Below are 26,318 nucleotides of genomic sequence, written 5' to 3' on the forward strand. Positions count from 1 at the left end.
CTTCCAAGTACATTGGTGTGTAAAGTTTATAAAGCCTTATTCATTTCAAAAAGGTGTTGTACATGCACATTTTTAATTTTTAAAGCACACACAAAGTACTAACATGCTCGGTGTAACGGTATAAAATGCTGTAAACGTTGCTCGCAAGGAAGCGAAACTTCATCATCTATCGCTCAGAATACTCGCCTTCCCAACAACCCTCTGAAATGTCTCATGCTGCTCCAAGCAATAGTACACAGCAAACTGTGTTCTGACTGGTAACATGATGAGGCAACATAAAACTAGTGTCCATTTTCTAATCGCATCTTAAAGGCACAGTAAGCCTCCCGTAAACCATCACAGATACTGTAAGGCTTTTACACACAGTACAAACACCCTTTTATTTAAACATTCACCGCTTGGGAACATCCTAGGTGCCCTCCGTAAAGAGCGAGCAATTTTCAAAGAATTTATAATTGCGTGATTTATCTTGCCATCGTGAACCCGTGTGATCCAGTTTCCTTTTTTTCACAATGTAGTCGTCAGTTTGTGATTTCAATGCGACTCGCTGTAAGCTTATCTGCAACAGCACGTTTTTATGTACCTCTGAATCGAAACGCAACAAACTGCTGCGATTCACACGAACTCTCGCAATGGCTTTTGACTGTTCAGAGGAACTGGTGATAGGCAGAACCGTCGTCTGCTACGAGAACCACGACCTTGCGTAACCCTGCTTCCGGGCTTTTCTTTGTTCAAGCTTTCAAAACTTCGAATTGTACTGATCTTGTCTTGAGTGAAAAAAGAATTCTTTTATGATTTAAGAATGTTTGTGTAACAAGCTGTCAATTTATTATTTAGATTTTAAAAGTTAGGTCTAGCGCCAAAACGCACCGTCCGATTGTCTGATCAAACAATCAGCAAAATTAATTCTCTCAAAATTGCTCGCTCTTTACGTAGGGCACCTGGGATGTTCTCAAGCGGTGAGTGTTTAAACGAAAGGGTGTTTGTACTGTGTGTAAAAGCCTGACAGTATCTGTGATGGTTTACGGGAGGCGTACTGTGCCTTTAACACTGAACAAGTTCTTGAAGGCAACTCAACACTACGGGTCCGTCTTTACATAACACCATCCTGTTTTCTACAGTATAATATGTCTACATTCATACTCAACACCGATGAACCACGTATCAAATTTTCTTCACTACTCTGCTTTCGAACAAACTGTGCTGTGAGCAGCGTGAAAGAATCAGTTGGCTTCCACTGAAACTGTAATTTACGTCTCAATCACTTCCTCTATTGCCAACAACGTCAACGACAAAAAACGAATTAAAAAATGCAATAAAAAACAACATGTGCGCACTTTTTTCTAATTTATTTGTATTGTTCAGTTTTTTTCTTCTCTGTTTATCTGACCTTTTACAGTACAGGGTAAAAAAGACGTGGTGGCCTTTCTTTCTTTTGCGCTTTTTTTTCCTTTTTCTTTTTTCATCATCATCTTTTTCTTGTTCACATTATTTTTTGCTTTGTTCCAGCAACGACTGATGATCTGATTTCATTCCCAAGAAAAGCCGAACACGCAGCCAGGGTACAGCAAAGATGTCAAATGGAGCAAACGTTAGAATGACGTTTAAAATCATCCATTCACCAATAATTGGACAACGCACGCATACAGGCAGTTTCAGGGGCTTGTTTTGCTTTACCTCAAAGAGGTGGGTGGGCCATATGGGGCATGATTTTTTTTAAATTTGTTTTTATTGTGAGGAGTTGAGCAAGCAAACAGCAAAGTAAGCAGCCTTCTTGTGCAGACCTGCTTAATAATACTGCTGACTGCTGACTGCTGACTGCGGTACAGAGGAATCCCCCTTTTACGACCTTCACAAATCTGAGAAAATCAGGTCTTAAAAAGGAGGGAGTCTTAAAACGGGGGTACATTTACAGAGGTTATAAACTGAGAGTCTTAGAAAACAGGGTCTTAAAATGGAGGAAGTCTTAAATTGGGGGGGGGGGGTCTTAAAAGGGGGGGGGGGGGATTCCAATGTAGTGGGATGTGCTGACATACACTGCTGACCGCTACCAGGGGAAAGGAACGAGCAATGAGGGTGGTGAGAAAGAAGAATGGAGAGATTCGAAGGACAAGGAATAGAAATGGAAATAACTCGTGCAAAATATAAGTACTGCTATTCATCGCGAGGCTTCGTTACTTGTATGGATTAAAAAATATTTTGGCAAAGACGTAAAAGGTGCCCCAAAGAATCATACAGGTATTCACGCAGGCACGCAGGCACACACACACACACACACACACACACACGCACACGACACACACACACACACACACACTGACATACACACACACACACACACACACACACACACACACACACACGCCTATAAAGAGGAGGATGGAGCAGGAAAAGAAAAGAAAGTAAAGCATGTGTTGAGGAGTAAAGTAGGATACATACAGTGATCAGAGCATGGACGGAGTACCACTGGAGTGCTTGACATGACTCGACAGTCACCGTGCAGAACCATACCAAGGCTGCAATGACTGACACAGACACTGCCACAGCTACTATCAGGCAGGCAGCAACACTTGCAAACTCACACATCATCACTTGCACAAATACTGCCACAGCCACACCACTGCCACAGCCACACCACTGCCACAGCCACACCACTGCCACAGCCACACCACTGCCACAGCCACACCACTGCCACAGCCACACCACTGCCACAGCCACACCACTGCAGCTTGTTAGGACCACATCGTTTCCCTTCCTGTCAATTCATGGACTTTTTTTCATGAACCAGTGTTGATTTTTCAGCTTTTCCTGACCAAGTTCAAATGCATCCAAGGCTGTGTTCAGAAGCACGTTTCCATTACTGCAGCAAGCCGTGGTGCTTGCAGTCAGCGGCAAGAGACTCTGTTCTTCTGTCCCGGACGCTGATGTGGTGTTCAAGCTCACGGCCCCTGTGTTCATAACCACGATGAATCTTAGCCTCGTGGCTGATGGGTCATCCTCAATTATAAGTTTTTTTCCACCGCCGTGTGGCTGAGGAAGCAGGGTGGCCCCGCGGTCAAGCCCTACACATCGTCGTCCTCTAGCTTGAGACTGCCGCGCGGGCTGTCGGTCTCCAGCTCGCCGGAACCGAGCCCCTCCTCCGACTCCCTGGTCTTGTAGGCGGACTGGTTGTCCATGGTTACGTTGCAGCGTGTCCGCAGCGCGTCCATCTTGGCCGGGAACGTCTTGATCTTGTTGTCCGCCACGTCCAGCACCGTCAGCACGGGCAGCTTGCACATGGAGTCCGGCAGCGCCTCCAGCAGGTTGTCATGGAGATCAAGCCGCTCCAGGCTCGTCATCTTCCCCATGTCCGGCGGCAGCTCGCACAGGTCGTTCACCCCCATGTTCAGCACCTGGCGATGTCACGTCATTGATTATTACGTCATCACCATGCGTCATTTTGTCATCAGTACATTGCAGCAGTTTGGTAAGATTGTTAAAAACCATGTTCCGGACCTGGCGATGTCACGTCATTGATTATTACGTCATCACCATGCGTCATTTTGTCAACAGTACATTGCAGCAGTTTGGTAAGATTGTTCAAAACCATGTTCAGTAGGACCTATCGACATGACGTCATGAAACAAGTATGTCATCATCATGCGTCATTTTGTCAACAGTATATTGCAATAGTTTGGTAAGATTGTTCAAAACCATGTTCAGGACCTATCGACATGACGTCATGAAACAAGTATGTCATCATCATGCGTCATTTTGTCAACAGTACGTAAACCTAAACAACGAACAGTACGTACATTGTAGCAGTTTTGTAAGATTGTAAAAAAACATGTTCAAGACCTGTCGACATGACGTCGTAAACAATACGTCTTTATGATATCATTCTGTAACTGTGTCAATTGTACAGGTTGCAGCAGTTTGGTACACTTGTTCAAAACCTTGTTCACAATATGTCAAAATGACATATACTTAAGTGATAGATGTCATCATCAATACGTCATATTGTCCAAACATGAGTCCCTCGTACATGTTGTTCACACAGTTGTCGACATGACGTCATACAGCGTTACGTCATCATCACTACATCTCTCAGTATTAACTTCCAAACTCCCTCTCATAAGCGCAACATATAAGGAAAAGGATAAGGATACGATTTCATATAGTCCTGTGAGGTTACCCTCATGGAAATTCCAACTGGTTTTTCACTGGGGAAAGCGAGCTGCCATACAGTATACGGCGCTACCCTTTTTTTCTTCTTATTCATGCATGAGTGTATTCATGTTTCCAAGCCTCGAGACTTTTGCTGTAACCACACAAAGCAAGCCTTCACCTTGATCCTATAGAGGTAGGGCATGTCGGTGGGGAAGACGTTGATGTGGTTGTTGGACACGTCCACGTAGAGCAGCGAGGCCAGGATGTCGATCTGGTCCTCCGGCAGCTTCATCAGCTCGTTGTTGGACAAGTTCAAGGTCAGCAGCCTCACCAGCTCACCGAAGTTCTCGGGCAGCTCATCGATGTTGTTGAAGGACAGATTGAGGTCCACTAGGTTGGCTGCTTGCGTCAGGCCTTCACTACACCCACAGAGCGGGGAGAGAGGTTAGGTGTCAGATTGAAAGACTATCGCTGCTACAACACACATAGTAAAGAGCTCGAGTATTACAGCAATGAGCGACAGGGGACACTTAGATGAACTTATTGTAGAGAGAATCGAATCCTTCCGCTATCTCAGTCAGCGTTTGTAATTGTATCTTTTCAGGAACCTTGCATGGTGTTGGGAAAGGCGCTGAGCACCCTCAGCCTATAGTAGTATGTGATGCAGTGCTTCGAACCTGTAGCAGTGTGTGATGCAGTATTTGATGCAGTGTTTGATGCAGTGTGTGATGCAGTGTTTGATGCAATGTGTGATGCAGTGTGTGATGCAGTGTTTGATGCAATGTGTGATGCAGTGAGTGATGCAATGTGTGATGCAGTGTGTGATGCAGTGTGTGATGCAGTGTGTGATGCAGTGTGTGATGCAGTGTTTGATGCAGTGTTTGATGCAATGTGTGATGCAGTGTGTGATGCAGTGTGTGATGCAGTGTTTGATGCAATGTGTGATGCAGTGTGTGATGCAGTGTGTGATGCAATGTATGATGCATTGTTTGATGCAGTGTGTGATGCAGTGTGTGATGCAGTGCGATGCAGTGTGTGTGATGCAATGTTTGATGCAATGTTTGATGCAATGTTTGATGCAATGTTTGATGCAATGTTTGATGCAATGTTTGATGCAATGTTTGATGCAATGTTTGATGCAATGTTTGATGCAATGTTTGATGCAATGTTTGATGCTGTGTGTGATGCAGTGAGTGATGCAGTGCGATGCAGTGTGTGTGATGCAGTGTTTGATGCAGTGTATGATGCATGCAGTGTGTGATGCATGCAGTGTGTGATGCAGTGTGTGATGCAGTGTGTGATGCAGTGTCTGATGCAGTGTATGATGCAGTGTGTGATGCAGTGTGTGATGCAGTGTATGATGCAGTGTGTGATGCATTGTTTGATGCAGTGTGTGATGCAGTGTATGATGCTGTGTATGCAGCGGTGTTTGATGCAGTGTGTGATGCAGTGTATGATGCAGTGTATGCAGCAGTTTGTGATGCAGGGTGTGATGTAGTGTTTGATTCAGTGTTTGATTCAGTATGTGATGCAGTGTATAATGCAGTGTGTGATGCAGTGTATAATGCAGTGTGTGATGCAGTGTATGATGCAATGTGTGATGCAGTGTCTGATGCAGTATATGATACAGTGTTTGATGCAGTGAGTGATGCAGTGTGTGATGCAGTGTGTGATGCAGTGTGTGATACAGTGTGTGATGCAGTGTGTGATGCAGTGTATAATGCAGTGTGTGATGCAGTGTATGATGCAATGTGTGATGCAGTGTCTGATGCAGTATATGATACAGTGTTTGATGCAGTGAGTGATGCAGTGTGTGATGCAGTGTGTGATGCAGTGTTTGATGCAGTGTGTGATGCAGTGTATGATGCTGTGTATGCAGCGGTGTTTGATGCAGTGTGTGATGCAGTGTTTGATGCAGTGTGTGATGCAGTGTGTGATGTAGTGTGTGATGCAGTGTGTGATGCAGTGTTTGATGCAGTGTGTGATGCAGTGTGTGATGCAGTGAGAGAGTGTATGATGCAGTGTGTGATGCAGTGTGTGATTCAGTGTTTGATGCAGTGTGTGATGCAGTGTTTGATGCAGTGTATGATGCAGTGTGTGATGCAGTGTGTGATGCGGTGTGTGATGCAGTATTTGATGCAGTGTGTGATGCAGTGTTTGATGCAGTGTGATGCAGTGTGTGATGCAGTGTATGATGCAGTGTGTGATACAGTGTGTGATGCAGTGTGCGATGCAGTGTTATAATGTTGTCTTACTTGAAAACCTGGATGGAGTTGGACGAGGCGTTGAGCACACTGAGCCTGTAGCATAGCCTGACGGACTCTGGGATCTCGGTCAGCTCGTTGTCGGACACGTCCAGCTCTTCCAGCATCTTCAGCGTCATCAGCTCGTCGGGCAACGACCTCAGCTGGTTGTGTGCCATGCGCAGTATCTTCAACACCCTCAGTTGCCACACGGCTTTCGGCACCTGAACACAGGTAGCCACACAGGTAAACACACCGGTAGCCACACAGGTAGACACACAGGTAAACACACAGGTAGACATACAGGTAGACACACAGGTAAACACACAGGTAGACATACAGGTAGACACACAGGTAAACACACAGGTAGACACACAGGTAAACACACAGGTAGCCATACAGGTAAACACACCGGTAGCCACACAGGTAGACATACAGGTAGACATACAGGTAGACACACAGGTAGACACACAGGTAGACACACAGGTAAACACACAGGTAGACATACAGGTAGACACACAGGTAGACACACAGGTAGACATACAGGTAGACACACAGGTAAACACACAGGTAGACACACAGGTAGACACACAGGTAGACACACAGGTAGACACACAGGTAGACACACAGGTAAACACAAAGGTAGACACACAGGTAGACACACAGGTAAACACACAGGTAGACTTACAGGTAGACACACAGGTAGACACACAGGTAGACACACAGGTAGACATACAGGTAGACACACAGGTAAACACACAGGTAGACACACAGGTAAACACACAGGTAGACATACAGGTAGACACACAGGTAAACACACAGGTAGACACACAGGTAGACACACAGGTAAACACACAGGTAGACACACAGGTAGACATACAGGTAGACATACAGGTAGACACACAGGTAGACACACAGGTAGACACACAGGTAAACACACAGGTAGACATACAGGTAGACACACAGGTAAACACACAGGTAGACATACAGGTAGACACACAGGTAGACACACAGGTAGACACACAGGTAAACACACAGGTAGACATACAGGTAGACACACAGGTAGACACACAGGTAGACACACAGGTAAACACACAGGTAGACATACAGGTAGACACACAGGTAAACACACAGGTAGACATACAGGTAGACATACAGGTAGACACACAGGTAGACACACAGGTAGACACACAGGTAAACACACAGGTAGACATACAGGTAGACACACAGGTAGACATACAGGTAGACACACAGGTAGACACACAGGTAGACACACAGGTAAACACACAGGTAGACATACAGGTAGACACACAGATAGACACACGCAAGTGATACAACATTTTATTCCATAAATCAGCGCTAAAGGGCGGGAGACTTCGCCCAATTAATGACAGGCTGGATTAATTGTATTGTATAGGGAGATTTATATAGCGCTTGACGTTCTCCAAGCGCTTCACATATTAATTTCTGCCGTGTGAGATGGAATTTTTTACACAATATATCACGCATTCACATCGTGTGTAATGTAACGACTTCTGCAATTGTGCACGTTGTCTTTTGCTTTTTGGTGCAAACTTATGGTTTTGTGAGCAACATCTTGTGGTGAGAGTCCTCAAGAGCTTAACAGGTATGGGCTTCACTTTGATACACACCTTTATTTACGTGTGTTCTCACCTGTCTTGTCTACCTGTGTGCCAGGTGCCAGGAAATGTGTGTATTGAGCGCTCACCGAGTCGAGTCTGATGCTGGAGATGTTGAGGAAGGTCATCTTGGAGGCATGCTGGCGCTCCCCGATCAGGATAAGCACTGACTTGGCGTCCTGAGAGGGCAGGAAGATGGGGTTCTCTGCCAGCGACAGCGACGTCAGCGACTTGGGCATCACCAGCTCCGTCAGCGAGTTGCCCGACACGTCCAGCTCCCGCATCTGTTTCATCACCTCCCCCAGCTGCTTGGGCAGCGCCGAGATCTGGTTGTGGCCCACCCTCAGTACCTGTAACACGTTCATCCCTTGTGCCAGTTGATCACAAAATATACACAATGCGTAGTCACTCACATGACTCTGTAGTCTAGAGTCTACAAAGACTTGAGGTGGCACCCCAGTCCTGTGTCATGCGTCTTCAGCCGTTTTAACGGTTTACCTTAACGACGATAACAACTACAAGAAGAACAACAACAAAAAGAAGAACAACTCAGAGGACAAGAACTCAGAAGATAACAACAACAACAACAAAACAACAACAACAACAACAACAACAACAACAACAACAACAACAACAACAACAACAACAACACCCACCTCCACAGTCCTGAGCCGAGCGAGGTCCTGGGGCAGGCCAGTCACCCTGTTGCGCCCAAAGTCCAGCGTGATCAGCAGTTGGTGCTCGCCCAGCGAGTCCGGGATGGCCGAGATCTTGTTCTCCGCCACCAGCAGGTGTTTCAGCGTGGCGATACGGTTCAGTGTCTCTGGTAACACCTGTCACACGCAGGAGAAAGTTACTGTCACCAGCAGGTGTTTGAGCGTGGCGATACGGTTCAGTGTCTCTGGTAACACCTGTCACACGCAGGAGAAAGTTACTGTCACCAGCAGGTGTTTGAGCGTGGCGATACGGTTCAGTGTCTCCGGTAACACCTGTCACACACAGGAGTAAGTTACAGTCACCAGCAGGTGTTTGAGCGTGGCGATACGGTTCAGTGTCTCCGGTAACACCTGTCACACACAGGAGTAAGTTACAGTCACCAGCAGGTGTTTGAGCGTGGCGATACGGTTCAGTGACTCTGGTAACACCTGTCACAGACAGGAAAAACAGTTATCTAGCTACTAGGTCCGCATAGCTTTTCAACTTTTTTACACGTTCTATAAGTTTGTATTGGTTTACAATGTCATTGCCTTTCTCTACTGTGTGAAGAGTCCTAACGTCTCCGAAGACTGATTTGCACGCTCGTGTTGTCCTACATACGTGAGAGAGGCCATCAATGCCATAACAAAACCATACATTCACACGTTGGTATATCATGCAAATTAGGTCGTGACGAACTAGGGAAGAAGTTTGAGAACTTACACGTCACACTATACTCTCTAGAGTGACGTCTTTTTGCTGTGACGTCAAAGATTTCACCAGGCTTTAGAACAGATCGAGGTTCCGTAAGACGCTCTTCAATTTGGACGCTTCGACTCCGGGACATTTGGAGCAGAAGGCACGCAAGCACAAAATGTACTTTTTCTCGCATATCAATATTTAAAATAGCAACTCATCTAAATCTAGACGTACACAGCAAGCCATGTAGTATTCTCTATATTACCCAATATTGACGGACTGTGTGATGATATCTTCTGCTTTGGTCTGTTGAGACAGTGATATCAAAATCGAGACCGGAGGTCGAGATTTTGCAAGAACGGATTCAAACTCGAAATCGTCCCTCCAAAAACCCCAAAATGCACACACGACTTTTATTTCTCCTGCTGTTATCGTTTCTTCTCTTTACAAATTCTTCAACGCTGAGAATACTGAAAACGGCATCCCAGACGACAGTACTGTTTCCATACGCGAATTTAGCTGCCCTTGGAAAGTGGCTCGCTCAGGAGGCCTGTTAGTCTGAATCTAGAAGGACAGAGTTATGAACATAGTTGACAAAGATCCTGGAAAGAACAAACATTTCGCGGATGCAGACACAGAAAGACGTCATGAAGATTGCAATGCTTCAAAAGATACAGACTGTGACGATGACTGTGACGTCATTCACATATACCGAGACGTCATTTATAGTTGTTCAGTCACTTTCGTCAAAAAGTAAGCTACTCACAAAAAGTTAAGGATCACTTGCACACAAATTCATAACTTTCCAAATAAGAAAGCCAATGCGTTGGTATTTGGCAAACGTTTAATTCAATGCTTTAGCAATAACGATACAACATTTCCTTCAATTTCGAGCAATCGTGTGGTCTGTACATTTTATCAAAGTGTGTACATATCGAAATTTAATTTCACAAAGTCGTTGAAATCACAAGACATGACATTCAGATGCTCCCAAAAGTTCAGTAATGCGTGTAACCGCCCTGGCTGTTCTGGCACTCGACGCAGCGAGTCCTCATAGAGTTGACCAGGGTCGTGAAGATCCTCCGTGGAAGCGCCTGCCACTCAGCCTGTAGCTCCTGGTAGAGGTGCTGAACATCCATGGGAGGGGGGGGTGGTTGCTCCTCACTTTGCGATCCAACTCATCCCAGAGGTTCTCAATCGGGTTGAGATCGGGACTGCATGCTGGCCACTCCATTCTGTTGACTCCAGACTGCTGCAGGAAGTCGTTGACCACCCTTGCGAGCGTTGTCATCCTGGTAGACAGCCTGCGGTCCCATCTGCTGCAGTGTAGGCACAGCCAGCGGTCGAAGGATCTCATCCCGGTATCGGAGGCCAGTCAGGTTACCCTGTACATGAAACAAGGGTGTTCTGTGGTGAAGGCTGAAGGCCCCACAGACCATTACAGAACCTCCACCAAAGGCCACCTTTTCTTGGACAGTGGCGTCAATGTAGCGTTCCCCTTGGCGCCTCCAGACCCTCAGTCGGTCGTCGTTGTGGTTCAGGGTGAAGCGTGATTCATCACTGAACAGGACCTGGGACCTTGCTGACGTGTCCACCTCACGTGACGTCTGCAGAAGGCGCGGCGTGCTGCCCTATGGGCTGGAGTTAAGCGTGGCCGTACAGCTGGGCGACGAGAACGGAGGCTAAACCCATGAAGGCGATTCCGTATGGTCTGCTGGCTGATGTTGGTGTTAGTAGCCACCCTCAGCTGCCTTCGAATAATGCTGGAAGAGGCTGTTCTTGTTTGCAAGGCTAGTCGTTCAATGAGACGATCTTCACGTGGAGTTGTCTTCTTTGGTCGCCCAGGTCTGCGTCTTTCCTGGACCCTCCCAGTGGCTGGGAAACGTTGAACCAGTCTGACAATGACCGAGATGGACACGTGAAGTCGCCTGGCCACTTTTCGCTTGGGGACACCATCTTGGAACCATGCAACAGCTCGTCCCCTCTCAAACTCGTTCAATTTTCGTCGGGGAGGCTTTGTCAGATAATGCCTAATACTGGTGGTATGTCTTCTCAAAAAGCCAAGCAAGTGACAGCATCTCACACATAAACAGCAGTGCTTGCACGTGCATAATGGTTTTTCCATGTGGCTTGTGCAATGTGTTCGGGCTGAACGGTCCAAAACAAGGTCCGTTTTCGCAAGTTTCCGGTTTTTCATTTGCTACCAAACTCAGTAGTACAGAATTCCGTGCAATTTTCCCACTAAAACAACATCGCCCACTTACACCTGAACAAGAATTCATAACAATTTGGTTTGACTGAGAAATAAATAACAGTAGCGAAATGAGTTTATTGACCACCTGTTTTCTCATAGTGATCCTTAACTTTTTGTGAGTAGTGTAGATCTCTCCACAATGGCTGCTCCTGTGTTTAGGTTATCAAGCGTGAGTACGCAAAATGTGTTTGTTCTCTCCTCTGTTGAAGCTGTGAGACATAATCGCCATTACGAGCTAGTCGTGTGACAGAGAGTTTTCTCGACTGCTGCTGTTTCACTCCGGCTAAAGCCGTCGTGAAACATCTACAGTCTCGTGTGCAAGAAAACTCTCTGTCACACGACTAGCTCGTAATAGCGGGTAATATGAAATATACAATGATTCCCTGACTTCAATTGACATCAGTGCACGAATACCTTCTGATTTATACACGCTATTGTTCAACGTCGCCATTCCCATACAAGTCAATTTGTCATGAAACACCCGATTCTCTTAACTTCGTCCATCAGGTAATACATATTGCGAATTTGAGACGTCGAGCTAAACGCAAACTCTCTACCATAACCACATTTGCAATGTCCAACAGACAGAATTTGTTTTACTGTTTGTTTGCTTGTTTGTTTGTTTGTGTGGTCGGTTGGTTGGTTGGTGGATTGGCTGGTTGTTTGTTTGTGTGGGTGGTTGGTTGTTTGTTTGTGTGGGTGGGTGGTTGTTTGTTTGTGTGGGTGGTTGGTTGTTTGTGTATGTGGTTGTTTGTTTGTTTGTGTATGTGGTTGGTTGTTTGTTTGTGTATGTGGTTGGTTGTTAGTGTGGGTGGTTGGTTGGTTGTTTGTGTATGTGGTTGGTTGTTTGTTTGTGTATGTGGTTGGTTGTTTGTTTGTGTGGGTGGTTGGTTGTTTGTTTATATGTGGTTGGTTGTTTGTTTGTGTATCTGGTTGGTTGTTTGTGTGGGTGGTTGGTTGTTTGTTTGTGTATGTGGTTGGTTGTTTGTGTGGGTGGTTGGTTGTTTGTGTGGGTGGTTGGTTGTTTGTGTATGTGGTTGTTTGTTTGTTTGTGTATGTGGTTGGTTGTTTGTTTGTGTGGGTGGTTGGTTGTTTGTTTGTGTATGTGGTTGGTTGTTTGTGTGGGTGGTTGGTTGTTTGTGTGGGTGGTTGTTTGTTTGTGTGGGTGGTTGGTTGGTTGTTTGTGTGGGTGGTTGGTTGTTTGTGTGGGTGGTTGGTTGTTTGTTTGTGTGGGTGGTTGGTTGGTTGTTTGTGTGGATGGTTGGTTGGTTGTTTGTGTGGGTGGTTGGTTGTTTGTTTGTGTGGGTGGTTGGTTGGTTGTTTGTGTGGGTGGTTGGTTGGTTGTGTGGGTGGTTGGTTGTGTGTGTGGGTGGTTGGTTGGTTGTTTGTGTGGGTGGTTGGTTGTTTGTGTGGGTGGTTGGTTGGTTGTTTGTGTGGGTGGTTGGTTGGTTGTTTGTGTGGGTGGTTGGTTGTTTGTGTGGGTGGTTGTTTGTTTGTGTGGGTGGTTGGTTGTTTGTGTGGGTGGTTGGTTGGTTGTTTGTGTGGGTGGTTGGTTGTTTGTGTGGGTGGTTGGTTGTTTGTGTGGGTGGTTGTGTGTGTGTGTGTGTGGTTGGTTGTTTGTGTGGGTGGTTGGTTGTTTGTGTGGGTGGTTGGTTGGTTGTTTGTGTGGGTGGTTGGTTGTTTGTGTGGGTGGTTGTATGTTTGTGTGGGTGGTTGGTTGTTTGTGTGGGTGGTTGGTTGTTTGTGTGGGTGGTTGTTTGTTTGTGTATGTGGTTGGTTGTTTGTGTGGGTGGTTGGTTGTTTGTGTGGGTGGTTGGTTGGTTGTTTGTGTGGGTGGTTGTTTGTTTGTGTGGGTGGTTGGTTGTTTGTGTGGGTGGTTGGTTGTTTGTGTGGGTGGTTGGTTGTTTGTGTGGGTGGTTGTGTGTTTGTGTGGGTGGTTGGTTGGTTGTTTGTGTGGGTGGGTGGTTGTTTGCTTGTGTGGGTGGTTGGTTGTTTGTGTGGGTGGTTGGTTGTTTGTGTGGGTGGTTGGTTGTTTGTGTGGGTGGTTGGTTGTTTGTGTGGTTGGTTGGTTGTTTGTGTGGGTGGTTGGTTGTTTGTGTGGGTGGTTGGTTGGTTGTTTGTGCGGGTGGTTGGTTGTTTGTGTGGGTGGTTGGTTGTTTGTGTGGGTGGTTGGTTGGTTGTTTGTGTGGGTGGTTAGTTGTTTGTGTGGGTGGTTGGTTGGTTGTGTGGGTGGTTGGTTGGTTGTGTGTGTGGGTGGTTGGTTGGTTGTTTGTTTGTGTGGGTGGTTGGTTGTTTGTGTGGGTGGTTGGTTGTTTGTGTGGGTGGTTGGTTGTTTGTGTGGGTGGGTGGTTGTTTGTGTGGGTGGTTGATTGGTTGTTTGTGTGGGTGGTTGGTTGTTTGTGTGGGTGGTTGGTTGGTTGTTTGTGTGAATGGTTGGTTGTTTGTGTGGGTGGTTGGTTGTTTGTGTGGGTGGTTGGTTGTTTGTGTGGGTAGTTGGTTGGTTGTGTGTGTGGGTGGTTGGTTGGTTGTTTGTGTGGGTGGTTGGTTGTTTGTGTGTGTGGGTGGTTGGTTGGTTGTTTGTGTGGGTGGTTGGTTGTTTGTGTGGGTGGTTGGTTGTGTGTGTGGGTGGTTGGTTGGTTGTTTGTGTGGGTGGTTGGTTGTTTGTGTGGGTGGTTGGTTGGTTGTGTGTGTGGGTGGTTGGTTGGTTGTTTGTGTGGGTGGTTGGTTGTTTGTGTGGGTGGTTGGTTGTTTGTGTGGGTAGTTGGTTGGTTGGTTGTGTGGGTGGTTGGTTGTTTGTTTGTGTGGGTGGTTGGTTGTTTGTTTGTGTGGGTGGTTGGTTGGTTGGTTGTGTGGGTGGTTGGTTGGTTGTGTGGGTGGTTGGTTGTGTGTGTGGGTGGTTGGTTGGTTGTTTGTGTGGGTGGTTGGTTGTTTGTGTGGGTGGTTGGTTGTTTGTGTGGGTGGTTGGTTGTTTGTGTGGGTGGTTGGTTGGTTGTTTGTAAGGGTGGTTGGTTGGTTGTTTGTTTGTGTGGGTGGTTGGTTGTTTGTGTATGTGGGTGGTCGGTTGTTTGTGTGGGTGGTTGTTTGTGTGGGTGGTTGGTTGTGTAGGTGGTTGGTTGGTTGGTTGTTTGTGTGGGTGGTTGGTTGGTTGTTTGTGTGGTTGGTTGGTTGTTTGTGTGGGTGGTTGGTTGTTTGTGTGGGTGGTTGGTTGTTTGTGTGGGTGGTTGGTTGGTTGTGTGGGTGGTTGGTTGTTTGTTTGTGTGGGTGGTTGGTTGGTTGTTTGTGTGGGTGGTTGGTTGTTTGTGTGTGTGGGTGGGTGGTTGGTTGTTTGTGTGGGTGGTTGGTTGTTTGTGTGTGTGGGTGGGTGGTTGGTTGTTTGTGTGGGTGGTTGGTTGTTTGTGTGGGTGGTTGGTTGTTTGTGTTGGTTGTTTGTGTGGGTGGTTGGTTGTTTGTTTGTGTGGGTGGTTGGTTGGTTGTGTGGGTGGTTGGTTGTTTGTGTGGGTGGTTGGTTGTTTGTGTGGGTGGTTGGTTGTGTGTGTGGGTGGTTGGTTGGTTGTTTGTGTGGGTGGTTGGTTGTTTGTGTGGGTGGTTGGTTGTTTGTGTGGGTGGTTGGTTGTTTGTGTGGGTGGTTGGTTGTTTGTGTGGGTGGTTGGTTGTTTGTGTGGGTGGTTGGTTGGTTGTGTGGGTGGTTGGTTGGTTGTGTGTGTGGGTGGTTGGTTGGTTGTTTGTGTGGGTGGTTGGTTGTTTGTGTGTGTGGGTGGGTGGTTGGTTGTTTGTGTGGGTGGTTGGTTGTTTGTGTGTGTGGGTGGGTGGTTGGTTGTTTGTGTGGGTGGTTGGTTGTTTGTAAGGGTGGTTGGTTGTTTGTGTGGGTGGTTGGTTGTTTGTGTGGGTGGTTGGTTGTTTGTGTGGGTGGGTGGTTGGTTGTTTGTGTGGGTGGTTGGTTGTTTGTGTGTGTGGGTGGGTGGTTGGTTGTTTGTGTGGGTGGTTGGTTGTTTGTGTGTGTGGGTGGTTGGTTGGTTGTGTATGTGGTTGGTTGTTTGTGTGGGTGGGTGGTTAGTTGTTTGTGTGGGTGGTTGGTTGTTTGTGTGGGTGGTTGGTTGTTTGTGTGGGTGGTTGGTTGTGTGGGTGGTTGGTTGTTTGTTTGTGTGGGTGGTTGTTTGTGTGGGTGATTGGTTGTTTGTTTGTGTGGGTGGTTGGTTGGTTGTGTGGGTGGTTGGTTGTTTGTGTGGGTGGTTGGTTGTTTGTGTGGGTGGTTGGTTGTGTGTGTGGGTGGTTGGTTGTTTGTGTGGGTGGTTGTTTGTTTGTGTGGGTGGTTGTTTGTGTGGGTGGTTGGTTGTTTGTGTGGGTGGTTTGTTGTTTGTGTGGGTGGTTGGTTGTTTGTGTGGGTGGTTGGTTGTTTGTTTGGGTGGTTGGTTGTTTGTGTGGGTGATTGGTTGTTTGTTTGTGTGGGTGGTTGGTTGGTTGTTTGTGTGGGTGGTTGGTTGTTTGTGTATGTGGGTGGTCGGTTGTTTGTGTGGGTGGTTGTTTGTGTGGGTGGTTGGTTGTGTAGGTGGTTGGTTGGTTGGTTGTTTGTGTGGGTGGTTGGTTGGTTGTTTGTGTGGTTGGTTGGTTGTTTGTGTGGGTGGTTGGTTGTTTGTGTGGGTGGTTGGTTGTTTGTGTGGGTGGTTGGTTGGTTGTGTGGGTGGTTGGTTGGTTGTGTGTGTGGGTGGTTGGTTGGTTGTTTGTGTGGGTGGTTGGTTGTTTGTGTGTGTGGGTGGGTGGTTGGTTGTTTGTGTGGGTGGTTGGTTGTTTGTGTGGGTGGTTGGTTGTGTGGTTGGTTGGTTGTTTGTGTATGTGGTTGGTTGTTTGTTTGTGTGGGTGGTTGGTTGTTTGTGTGGGTGGTTGGTTGTTTGTGTGGGTGGTTGGTTGTTTGTGTGGGTGGGTGGTTGTTTGTGTGGGTGGTTGGTTGTTTGTGTAGGTGGTTGGTTGGTTGTTTGTGTGGGTGGTTGGTTGGTTGTTTGTGTGGTTGGTTGGTTGTTTGTGTGGGTGGTTGGTTGTTTGTGTAGGTGGTTGGTTGGTTGTTTGTGTGGGTGGTTGGTTGGTTGTTTGTGTGGTTGGTTGGTTGTTTGTGTGGGTGGTTGGTTGTTTGTGTGGGTGGTTGGTTGTTTGTGTAGGTGGTTGGTTGGTTGTTTGTGTGGGTGGTTGGTTGTTTGTGTGGTTGGTTGGTTGTTTGTGTGGGTGGTTGGTTGTTTGTGTGGGTGGTTGGTTGTGTGTGTGGGTGGTTGGTTGTGTGTGTGGGTGGTTGGTTGGTTGTTTGTGTGGGTGGTTGGTTGGTTGTGTGGGTGGTTGGTTGTTTGTTTGTGTGGGTGGTTGGTTGTTTGTGTGGATGGTTGGTTGGTTGTTTGTGTGGGTGGTTGGTTGTTTGTTTGTGTGGGTGGTTGGTTGGTTGTTTGTGTGGGTGGTTGGTTGGTTGTTTGTGTGTGTGTGGGTGGTTGGTTGTTTGTGTGGGTGGTTGGTTGTTTGTGTGGGTGGTTGGTTGGTTGTTTGTGTGGGTGGTTGGTTGTTTGTGTGTGTGGGTGGTTGGTTGGTTGTTTGTGTGGGTGGTTGGTTGTTTGTGTGGGTGGTTGGTTGTTTGTGTTTGTCTGTGTGGTTGGTTGTTTGTGTATGTGGTTGGTTGTTTGTGTGGGTGGTTGGTTGTTTGTTTGTGTGGGTGATTGGTTGTTTGTGTGGGTGGTTGGTTGTTTGTTTGTGTGGGTGGTTGGTTCTTTGTGTGGGTGGTTGGTTGTTTGTGTGGGTGGTTGGTTGTTTGTGTGGGTGGTTGGTTGTTTGTTTGTGTGGGTGGTTGGTTGTTTGTTTGTGTGGGTGGTTGGTTGTTTGTGTGGGTGGTTGGTTGGTTGTTTGTGTGGGTGGTTGGTTGTTTGTGTGGGTGGTTGGGTGTTTGTGTGGGTGGTTGGTTGTTTGTGTGGGTGGTTGGTTGTTTGTGTAGGTGGTTGGTTGGTTGTTTGTGTGGGTGGTTGGTTGTTTGTGTGGGTGGTTGGTTGTTTGTGTAGGTGGTTGGTTGGTTGTTTGTGTGGGTGGTTGGTTGTTTGTTTGTGTGGTTGGTTGGTTGGTTGTGTGGGTGGTTGGTTGTTTGTGTGGGTGGTTGGTTGTTTGTGTAGGTGGTTGGTTGTTTGTTTGTGTGGGTGGTTGGTTGGTTGTTTGTGTGGGTGATTGGTTGTTTGTGTGGGTGGTTGGTTGTTTGTGTGGGTGGTTGGTTGGTTGTGTGGGTGGTTGGTTGGTTGTGTGTGTGGGTGGTTGGTTGGTTGTTTGTGTGGGTGGTTGGTTGTTTGTGTGTGTGGGTGGGTGGTTAGTTGTTTGTGTGGGTGGTTGGTTGTTTGTGTGTGGGTGGGTGGTTGGTTGTTTGTGTGGGTGGTTGGTTGTTTGTGTGGATGGTTGGTTGGTTGTTTGTGTGGGTGGTTGGTTGTTTGTTTGTGTGGGTGGTTGGTTGGTTGTTTGTGTGGGTGGTTGGTTGGTTGTTTGTGTGGGTGGTTGGTTGTTTGTGTGTGTGGGTGGTTGGTTGGTTGTTTGTGTGGGTGGTTGGTTGTTTGTGTGGGTGGTTTGTTGTGTGTGTGGGTGGTTGGTTGGTTGTTTGTGTGGGTGGTTGGTTGTTTGTGTGGGTGGTTGGTTGTTTGTGTGTGTGGGTGGTTGGTTGGTTGTGTATGTGGTTGGTTGTTTGTGTGGGTGGTTGGTTGGTTGTTTGTGTGGGTGGTTGGTTGTTTGTGTGGGTGGTTGGTTGTTTGTTTGTGTATGTGGTTGGTTGTTTCACTTGTTAGTTTGTTTTGTTTTTGGTTTGTGTGTTGTTTTCATTTTCCAGTGCATTTCCCTACGTCACCCCATGACGTCATACCGACATGACGTGACACTGACCTTGAGGAAGTTGCCGGTGACGTCCAGCGTGATGAGGTTCTTGAGGTGGTGGATGTCGTCGGGCAGACTGGTCAGTGAGTTGCGCGCGACGTTGAGATGCTCACAGGTACGGATTTTGTTGACCACGTCCACTGTGGTCAGCTGGTTGCCGGACATGTTGAGAGTCTTGAGGGCCCGCATCTCGTGGAAGCGAAGCGGCAGCGTCTCGATCTGGTTGTCCCCCAACTCTAGCGTTTCCAGTCTCTCAAGTCTGGGAGGCACAGCACACATCATATATATATGATAAAATTATAGAATAAAATAGAGTCATCAATCGTTCTTTGTTCCGGTTTAATTGTTTGTTTTTTTGCTTGTTTGTTATTGTTTATTTTGGTTTTGGGTTTTGCTTGTTTGTGTGTTTGTTTATTTGTTTGTTTGTTTGCATGATTGCTTGTTTGTTTGTTTGTTCGTTTGCTTATTTAATTTGTTTTTTCTCTCGATCATTTGTTCGTGTGTATGGGTTTGTTTTTCTATTATTTTTGTTGTTGTTTTTTGTTTCTTTCTTTCTTTATTTGGTGTTTAACGTCGTTTTCAACCACGAAGGTTATATCGCGACGGGGAAAGGGCCACTTGTCAATTGTTTCTTGTTCACAAAAGCACTAATCAAAAATTTGCTCCAGGGGCTTGCAACGTAGAACAATATATTACCTTACTGGGAGAATGCAAGTTTCCAGTACAAAGGACTTAACATTTCTTACATACTGCTTGACTAAAATCTTTACAAACATTGACTATATTCTATACAAGATACACTTAACAAGGGTAAATTCTTCCCCCTAACCCGCGGGGGGTTGTTTTTTGTTTGGCTTATAATAATAAAACACTTGTTTAAACTAATATAGGAATAACGACCAGATAGGTCTGGCGGCCTATGTATTTCTGATTGTCTTTGAAGCAGTTTTATTTTTAAAAAACAAGTCGCGTAAGGCGAAATTACAACATTTAGTGAAGCTGTCGAACTAACAGAATGAAACTGAACTCACTGCATTTTTACAGCAAGAGCGTATACTCGTAGCATCGTCAGTCCACCGCTCGATGCAATGGCAGTGAAATTGACAAGAAGAGCGGGGTAGTAGTTGCGCTGAGAAGGATAGCACGCTTTTCTTTATCTCTATTCTTTTTAACTTTCTGAGCGTGTTTTTAATCCAAACATATCACATCTATATGTTTTTGGAATTAGGAACCCACAAGGAATAAGATGAAATTGTTTTTAAATCGATTTCGGAAATTTTATTTTAATAATAATTTTTGTATTTTTAATTTTCAGAGCTTGTTTTTAATCCAAATATAACATATTTATATGTTTTTTGAATCAGAAAATGATGAAGAATAAGATAAACGTAAATTTGGATCGTTTTAAAAAATTTTTTATTTTTTACAATTTTCAGATGTTTAATGACCAAAGTCATTAATTAATTTTTAAGCCACCAAGCTGAAATGCAATACCGAAGTCCGGCCTTCGTCGAAGATTGCTGGGCCAAAATTTCAATCAATTTGATTGAAAAATGAGGGTGTGACAGTGCCGCCTCAACTTTTACAAAAAAGCCGGATATGACGTCATCAATGATATTTATCGAAAAAAAGAAAACAAGAAGAGCAAACGCTCGATCGAGTCACTTTCGCAGTTCTGAATATTATATGAGGCATCAGATGGACAGGAAGAAATTGCTATTCACAACACAATACAGATGTAAATAATTTGATGTAAAGAATAATCCTATAAAGTTTGAATCAAATCCGATGAATAGTTTCAGAGATATGATATTTCAATTTTTTTCCTTCAAGACATACCTGTGACCTTGAAAAAGGTCAAAGGTCACCAAAGCAGACGTCAAAGTGTAGAGGTCACTGGGAGTCACGTTCACATAAAATTTGAGCCCGGTCACTTTTATAGTTTCCGAGAAAAGCCCAACGTTAAGTTGTGTGTTGCCGAACAGAAAAGGCTAGTTATCTCCCTTGTTTTTCTGATAACGTTCGTAAAAGGCTACAGATGTAAATACTTTGATGTAAAGAATAATCCTACAAAGTTTCAATCACATCCGATGAACTTTGTCAAAGATATAAAATGTCTAATTTTTCCTTTGACGCTGACCTGTGACCTTGAAAAAGGTCAAAGGTCAACGAAACCATCGTTAAAGTGTAGAGGTCATTGGAGGTCACGACTAAACAAAATATGAGCCCGATCGCTTTGATAGTTTCCGAGAAAAGTCCAACGTTAAGGTGGTGTCTACGGACGGCCGGCCGGACGGCCGGCCGGCCGGCCGGACGGCCGGCCGGACAGCCGGCCGGCCGGACAGACTAACACTGACCGATTACATAGAGTCACATTTTCTCAAGTGACTCAAAAACGTCTGGGGATATCATTCCCAGAAACTCTCACGTCAAATTTAATAAAGATCGGTCCAGTAGTTTGGTCTGAATCGCTCTACACACACACACACACAGACAGACACACATACACACACACACATACACCACGACCCTCGTCTCGATTCCCCCCTCTACGTTAAAACATTTAGTCAAAACCTGACTAAATGTAAAAAGAAAGAAAAAAGGCGTCAACGTCGTCGCTACTAATAAGAAATACATGATGTTGCAGGAATACGTTTGTGTCTCATTCATCATATCAATAGTTCTCTTAATTGAATGTAGTTTTCATATATAAATCGGATTACAGGCAATCTACTCAAGAGAGAATGAGTTTCAAAGAAATAAATAACGCCGGCAGGGTCCAGGGGCAAAGCACACACACACACAACCACACACACACACACACACACACACACACACACAGAGGAACATACACACACACACACACACACAGAGGCACATACACACACACACACACACACACACACACACACACACACACACACACACAGAGGCACATACACACACACAGGGCACATAGACACACACACACAGAGGCACACACACACACACACACACACACACACACACACACACACACACATACATACATACACACACACATACATACATACACACACACACTCTTCTGTTTTTCTTTAAAATCAAATACACATGTATGTATATTTCTATGTGTTCATGACAACGATACAGAAGAACAAGAACAAGTCGCGTAAAGCGAAATTACTACATTTAGTCAAGCTGTGGAACTCACAGAATGAAACTGATACGCACTGCATTTTTTCACAATGACCGTAGTCCGCCGCTTGTGCATAACGGAGTGAAACTGACGAGCCTGTTCAGCGCGGTAGTGGTTTCGCTGTGCTGCATAGCACGCTTTTCTGTACCTCTCTTCGTTTTAACTTTCTGAGCGTGTTTTTAATCCAAACATATCATATCTATATGTTTTTGGAATCAGGAACCGACAAGGAATAAGATGAAATTGTTTTTAAATCGATTTCGGAAATTTTATTTTGATCATAATTTTTATATTTTTAATTTTCAGAGCTTGTATTTAATCCAAATATAACATATTTATATGTTTTTGGAATCAGGAAATGATGTAAAATAAGGTGAACGTAAATTTGGATCGTGTTATATTAAAAAAACCATTATTACAATTTTCAGATGTTTAATGGCCAAAGTCATTAATTAATTTTTAAGCCACCAAGCTGAAATGCAATACCGAAGTCCGGCCTTCGTCGAAGATTGCTTTACAAAAATGTCAATCAATTTGATTGAAAAATGAGGGTGTGACAGTGCCGCCTCAACTTTTACAAAAAGCCGGATATGACGTCATCAAAAGTATTTATCGAAAAAAAGAAAAAATTGTCCGGGGATATCATTCCTAGGAACTCTCATGTCAAATTTCATGAAGATCGGTCCAGTAGTTTGGTCTGAATCGCTCTACACACACACACACACGCACAGACAGAGAGAGAGACACACACACACACACTCACACACACACACACACACACACACACACACACACACACACACACACACACACACACAAAAACTTGACTAAATGTAAAAAGGGTTCCGTTTTGAACACTGCTGACAGCTCGTCTTGTGACACCAAACACATCCTCTCGATAGTATTTAAGCATTGGTGTGAATGTGAGTGTGGACGTGGATATATGATCTACTGCAACATTCAAAACAAAATCATGTGCTTTTGCATTTTGGAAATAAATTCTATTGATTGATATCTGATGCCAAGTAAATCATGACGGAGGTCTCCTTCAAAAACAGAGAGACTGCAACCATCTTGTTTGTTTTGTTCTTCTGTGTGCGTAATACATCATGTAAGTTCTTGTTACTAACTGTTTTTCTGTGCACTTTAAAGGCCGTTGGGTCGATATATTTTATGACTGTAACGTATTGTGTTGTCAATAACAAACGTTCCAACAACTTACCTTTCTTGGCTGTCTCGTTCTTCAAATATCTTTTTACATTTAGTCAAGTTTTGACTACATGTTTTAACATAGAGGGGGAATCGAGACGAGGGTCGTGGTGTGTGTGTATGTGTGTGTGTGTGTGTGTGTGTGTGTGTGTGTGTGTGTGTGTGTGTGTGTCTGTGTGTGTCTGTGTGTGTCTGTGTGTGTGTGTGTGTAGAGCGATTCAGACTAAACTACTAGACCGATCTTTATGAAATTTGACATGAGAGTTCCTGGTTATGAAATCCCCAGAAGTTTTTTCCATTTTTTCTATAAATGTCTTTTATGACGTCATATCTGGCTTTTTGTAAAAGTTGAGGCGGCACTGTCACACCTTCATTTTTCAATCAAATTGATTGAAATTTTGGCCAAGCAATCTTCGACAAAGGCCGGACTTCGGTATTGCATTTCAGCCTGGAGGCTTAAAAATTAATTAATGACTTTGGTCATTAAAAATATGAAAATTGTAATTAAAACTATATTTTTATAAAACGATCCAAAAATACTTTTATTTTATTCTTCATCATGTTCTGATTCCAAAAGCATATAAATATGTTATATTCGGATTAAAAACAAGCTCTGAAAATTAAAAATATAAAAATTATTATTAAAATCAAATTTCCGAAATCGTTTTAAAAACAATTTCATCTCATTCCTTGTAGGTTCCTGATTCCAAAAACATATAGATATGATATGTTTGGATTATAAACACGCTCAGAAAGTTAAAACGAAGAGAGGTACAGTAAAGCGTACTATGCAGCACAGCGCAACCGCTACCGCGCTGAACAGGCTCATCACTTTCACTGCCTTTTGCACTAGCGGCGGACTACGGTCATAGTGAAAAAATGCAGTGCGTTAAGTTTCAGTCTGTGAGTTCCACAGCTTGACTAAATGTAGTAATTTCGCCTTACGCGACTTGTTACATTTAGTCAAGTTTTGTCTAAATGTTTTAACATAGAGGGGGAATCGAGACGAGGGTCGTGGTGTGTGTGTGTGTGTGTGTGTGTGTGTGTGTGTGTGTGTGTGTGTGTGTGTGTGTGTGTGTGTGTGTGTGTGTGTGCGTGTGTGTGTGTAGAGCGATTCAGAGTAAACTACTGGACCGATCTTTATGAAATTTTACATGAGAGTTCCTGGGTATGATATCCCCAGAAGAATGTTTCTTTTTTTCGATAAATGTATTTTATGACGTCATATCCGGCTTTTTGTAAAAAGTTGAGGCGGCACTGTCACACCTTCATTTTTCAATCAAATTGATTGAAATTTTGGCCCAGCAATCTTCGACGAAGGCCGGACTTCGGTATTGCATTTCAGCATGAAGGCTTAAAAATTAATTAATGACTTTGGTCATTAAAAATCTGACAATTGTAATTAAAATTATTTTTTTTATAAAACGATCCAAAATTACTTTTATTTTATTCGTTATCATGTTCTGATTCCAAAAACATATAGATATGTTATATTTGGATTAAAAACAAGCTCTGGAAATTAAAAATATAAAAATTATGATCAAAATTAAATTTCCGAAATCGTTTTCAAAACAATTTCATCTCATTCCTTGTCGGTTCCTGATTCCAAAAACATATAGATATGATATGTTTGGATTATAAACACGCTCAGAAAGTTAAAACGAAGAGAGGTACAGTAAAGCGTGCTATGCAGCGCAGCGCAACCGCTACCGCGCTGAACAGGCTCGTCACTTTCACTGCCTTTTGCACTAGCGGCGGACTACGGTCATTGTGAAAAAATGCAGTGCGTTCAGTTTCATTCTGTGAGTTCCACAGCTTGACTAAATGTAGTAATTTCGCCTTACGCGACTTGTTATATTTAGTCAAGTTTTGACTAAATATTTTAACATCGAGGGGGAATCGAAACGAGGGTAGTGGTGTATGTGCGTGCGTGTGTGTGTCTGTGTGTGTGTGTAGAGCGATTCAGGCTCGATAAACTACTGGACCGATCTTTATGAAATTTGACATGAGAGTTCCTGGGTATGAAATCCCCGAACGTTTTTTTCATTTTTTTGATAAATGTCTTTGATGACGTCATAGCCGGCTTTTCGTGAAAGTTGAAGCGGCACTGTCACCCCCTTATTTTTCAACCAAATTGGTTGAAATTTTGGTCAAGTAATCTTCGACGAAGCCCGGACTTCGGTATTGCATTTCAGCTTGGTGGCTTACAAATTAATTAATGACTTTGGTCATTAAAAATCTAAAAATTGTAAAAAAAATTAAAAATTTATAAAACTATCCAAATTTACGTTTATCTTATTCTCCATCATTTGCTGATTCCAAAAACATATAAATATGTTATATTCGGATTAAAAACAAGCTCTGAAAATTAAATATATAAAATTTATTATCAAAATTAAATTGCCCAAATCAATTTAAAAATACTTTCATCTTATTCCTTGTCGGTTCCTGATTCCAAAAACATATAGATATGATATGTTTGGATTAAAAACACGCTCAGAAAGTTAAAACAAAGAGAGGTACAGAAAAGCGTGTTATCCTTCTTAGCGCAACGAATACCCCGTTCTTCTTGTCAATTTCACTGCCTTTGCCATGAGCGGTGGACTGACGATGCTACGAGTATACGGTCTTGCTGAAAAATGGCATTGCGTTCAGTTTCATTCTGTGAGTTCGACAGCTACTTGACTAAATATTGTATTTTCGCCTTACGCGACTTGTTTTTTCTTTGTCCTGACTAACTTAAATTTGTTTTCTTATTTTTTCTTTATTTGTTTCTTGTTCTTGTGCACTTTCATCGTCGTCGTCGCGGTCATCGTCATCATTTCACTCCTTGTCAATCAAATTTGTCTGCTTTAGCATCTCCTTTTTCTTCTTCTTCAATTTCTTCGTCGACGTCGACATCGTCGTCATTATCATCATCACACTCATCACCCATACTCTCTCTCTCTCTCTCTCTCTCTCTCTCTCTCTCTCTCTCTCTCTCTCTCTCTCTCTCTCTCTCTCTCTCTCTCAGCCTAAACATCTCCATTCTTGAGTTTGTTTGTTTGTTTGTTTGTTTGTTTAACGCCCAGCCGACTACGAAGGGCCATATCAGGGCGGTGCTGCTTTGACATATAACGTACGCCACACACAAGACAGAAGTCGCAGCACAGGCTTCATGTCTCACCCAGTCACATTATTCTGACACCGGACCAACCAGTCCTAGCACTAACCCCATAATGCCAGACGCCAGGCGGAGCAGCCACTAGATTGCCAATTTTAAAGTCTTAGGTATGACCCGGCCGGGGTTCGAACCCACGACCTCCCGATCACGAGGCGGACGCCTTACCACTAGACCAACCGTGCCGGTCCATTCTTGAGTAATAAAGTTCGTTCGT

The 26,318-nt window shown here is 44.4% G+C and overlaps 1 protein-coding gene across 2 annotated transcripts in view; it reads right to left on the minus strand.

The window, feature by feature from the left end:
• Positions 1-1,164: 1,164 nt before the first annotated feature.
• LOC138980436 (leucine-rich repeat protein lrrA-like) overlaps positions 1,165-26,318 on the minus strand; it is a 134,006-nt gene continuing 108,852 nt past the window's right edge. For both annotated transcript variants that reach the window (XM_070353316.1, XM_070353315.1), the window contains 6 exons: positions 18,564-18,813; positions 8,689-8,865; positions 8,122-8,382; positions 6,405-6,616; positions 4,328-4,568; positions 1,165-3,392 (listed from right to left, as the gene is read on the minus strand). In XM_070353316.1, coding sequence (XP_070209417.1) covers positions 3,063-3,392; positions 4,328-4,568; positions 6,405-6,616; positions 8,122-8,382; positions 8,689-8,865; positions 18,564-18,813 — 1,471 coding nt within the window. In that variant the 3' untranslated portion in view covers positions 1,165-3,062. The remainder of the gene's footprint in view (positions 3,393-4,327; positions 4,569-6,404; positions 6,617-8,121; positions 8,383-8,688; positions 8,866-18,563; positions 18,814-26,318) is intronic.

Source organism: Littorina saxatilis, linkage group LG11 (assembly GCF_037325665.1).
Source record: "Littorina saxatilis isolate snail1 linkage group LG11, US_GU_Lsax_2.0, whole genome shotgun sequence".
NCBI lineage: Eukaryota > Metazoa > Mollusca > Gastropoda > Littorinimorpha > Littorinidae > Littorina > Littorina saxatilis.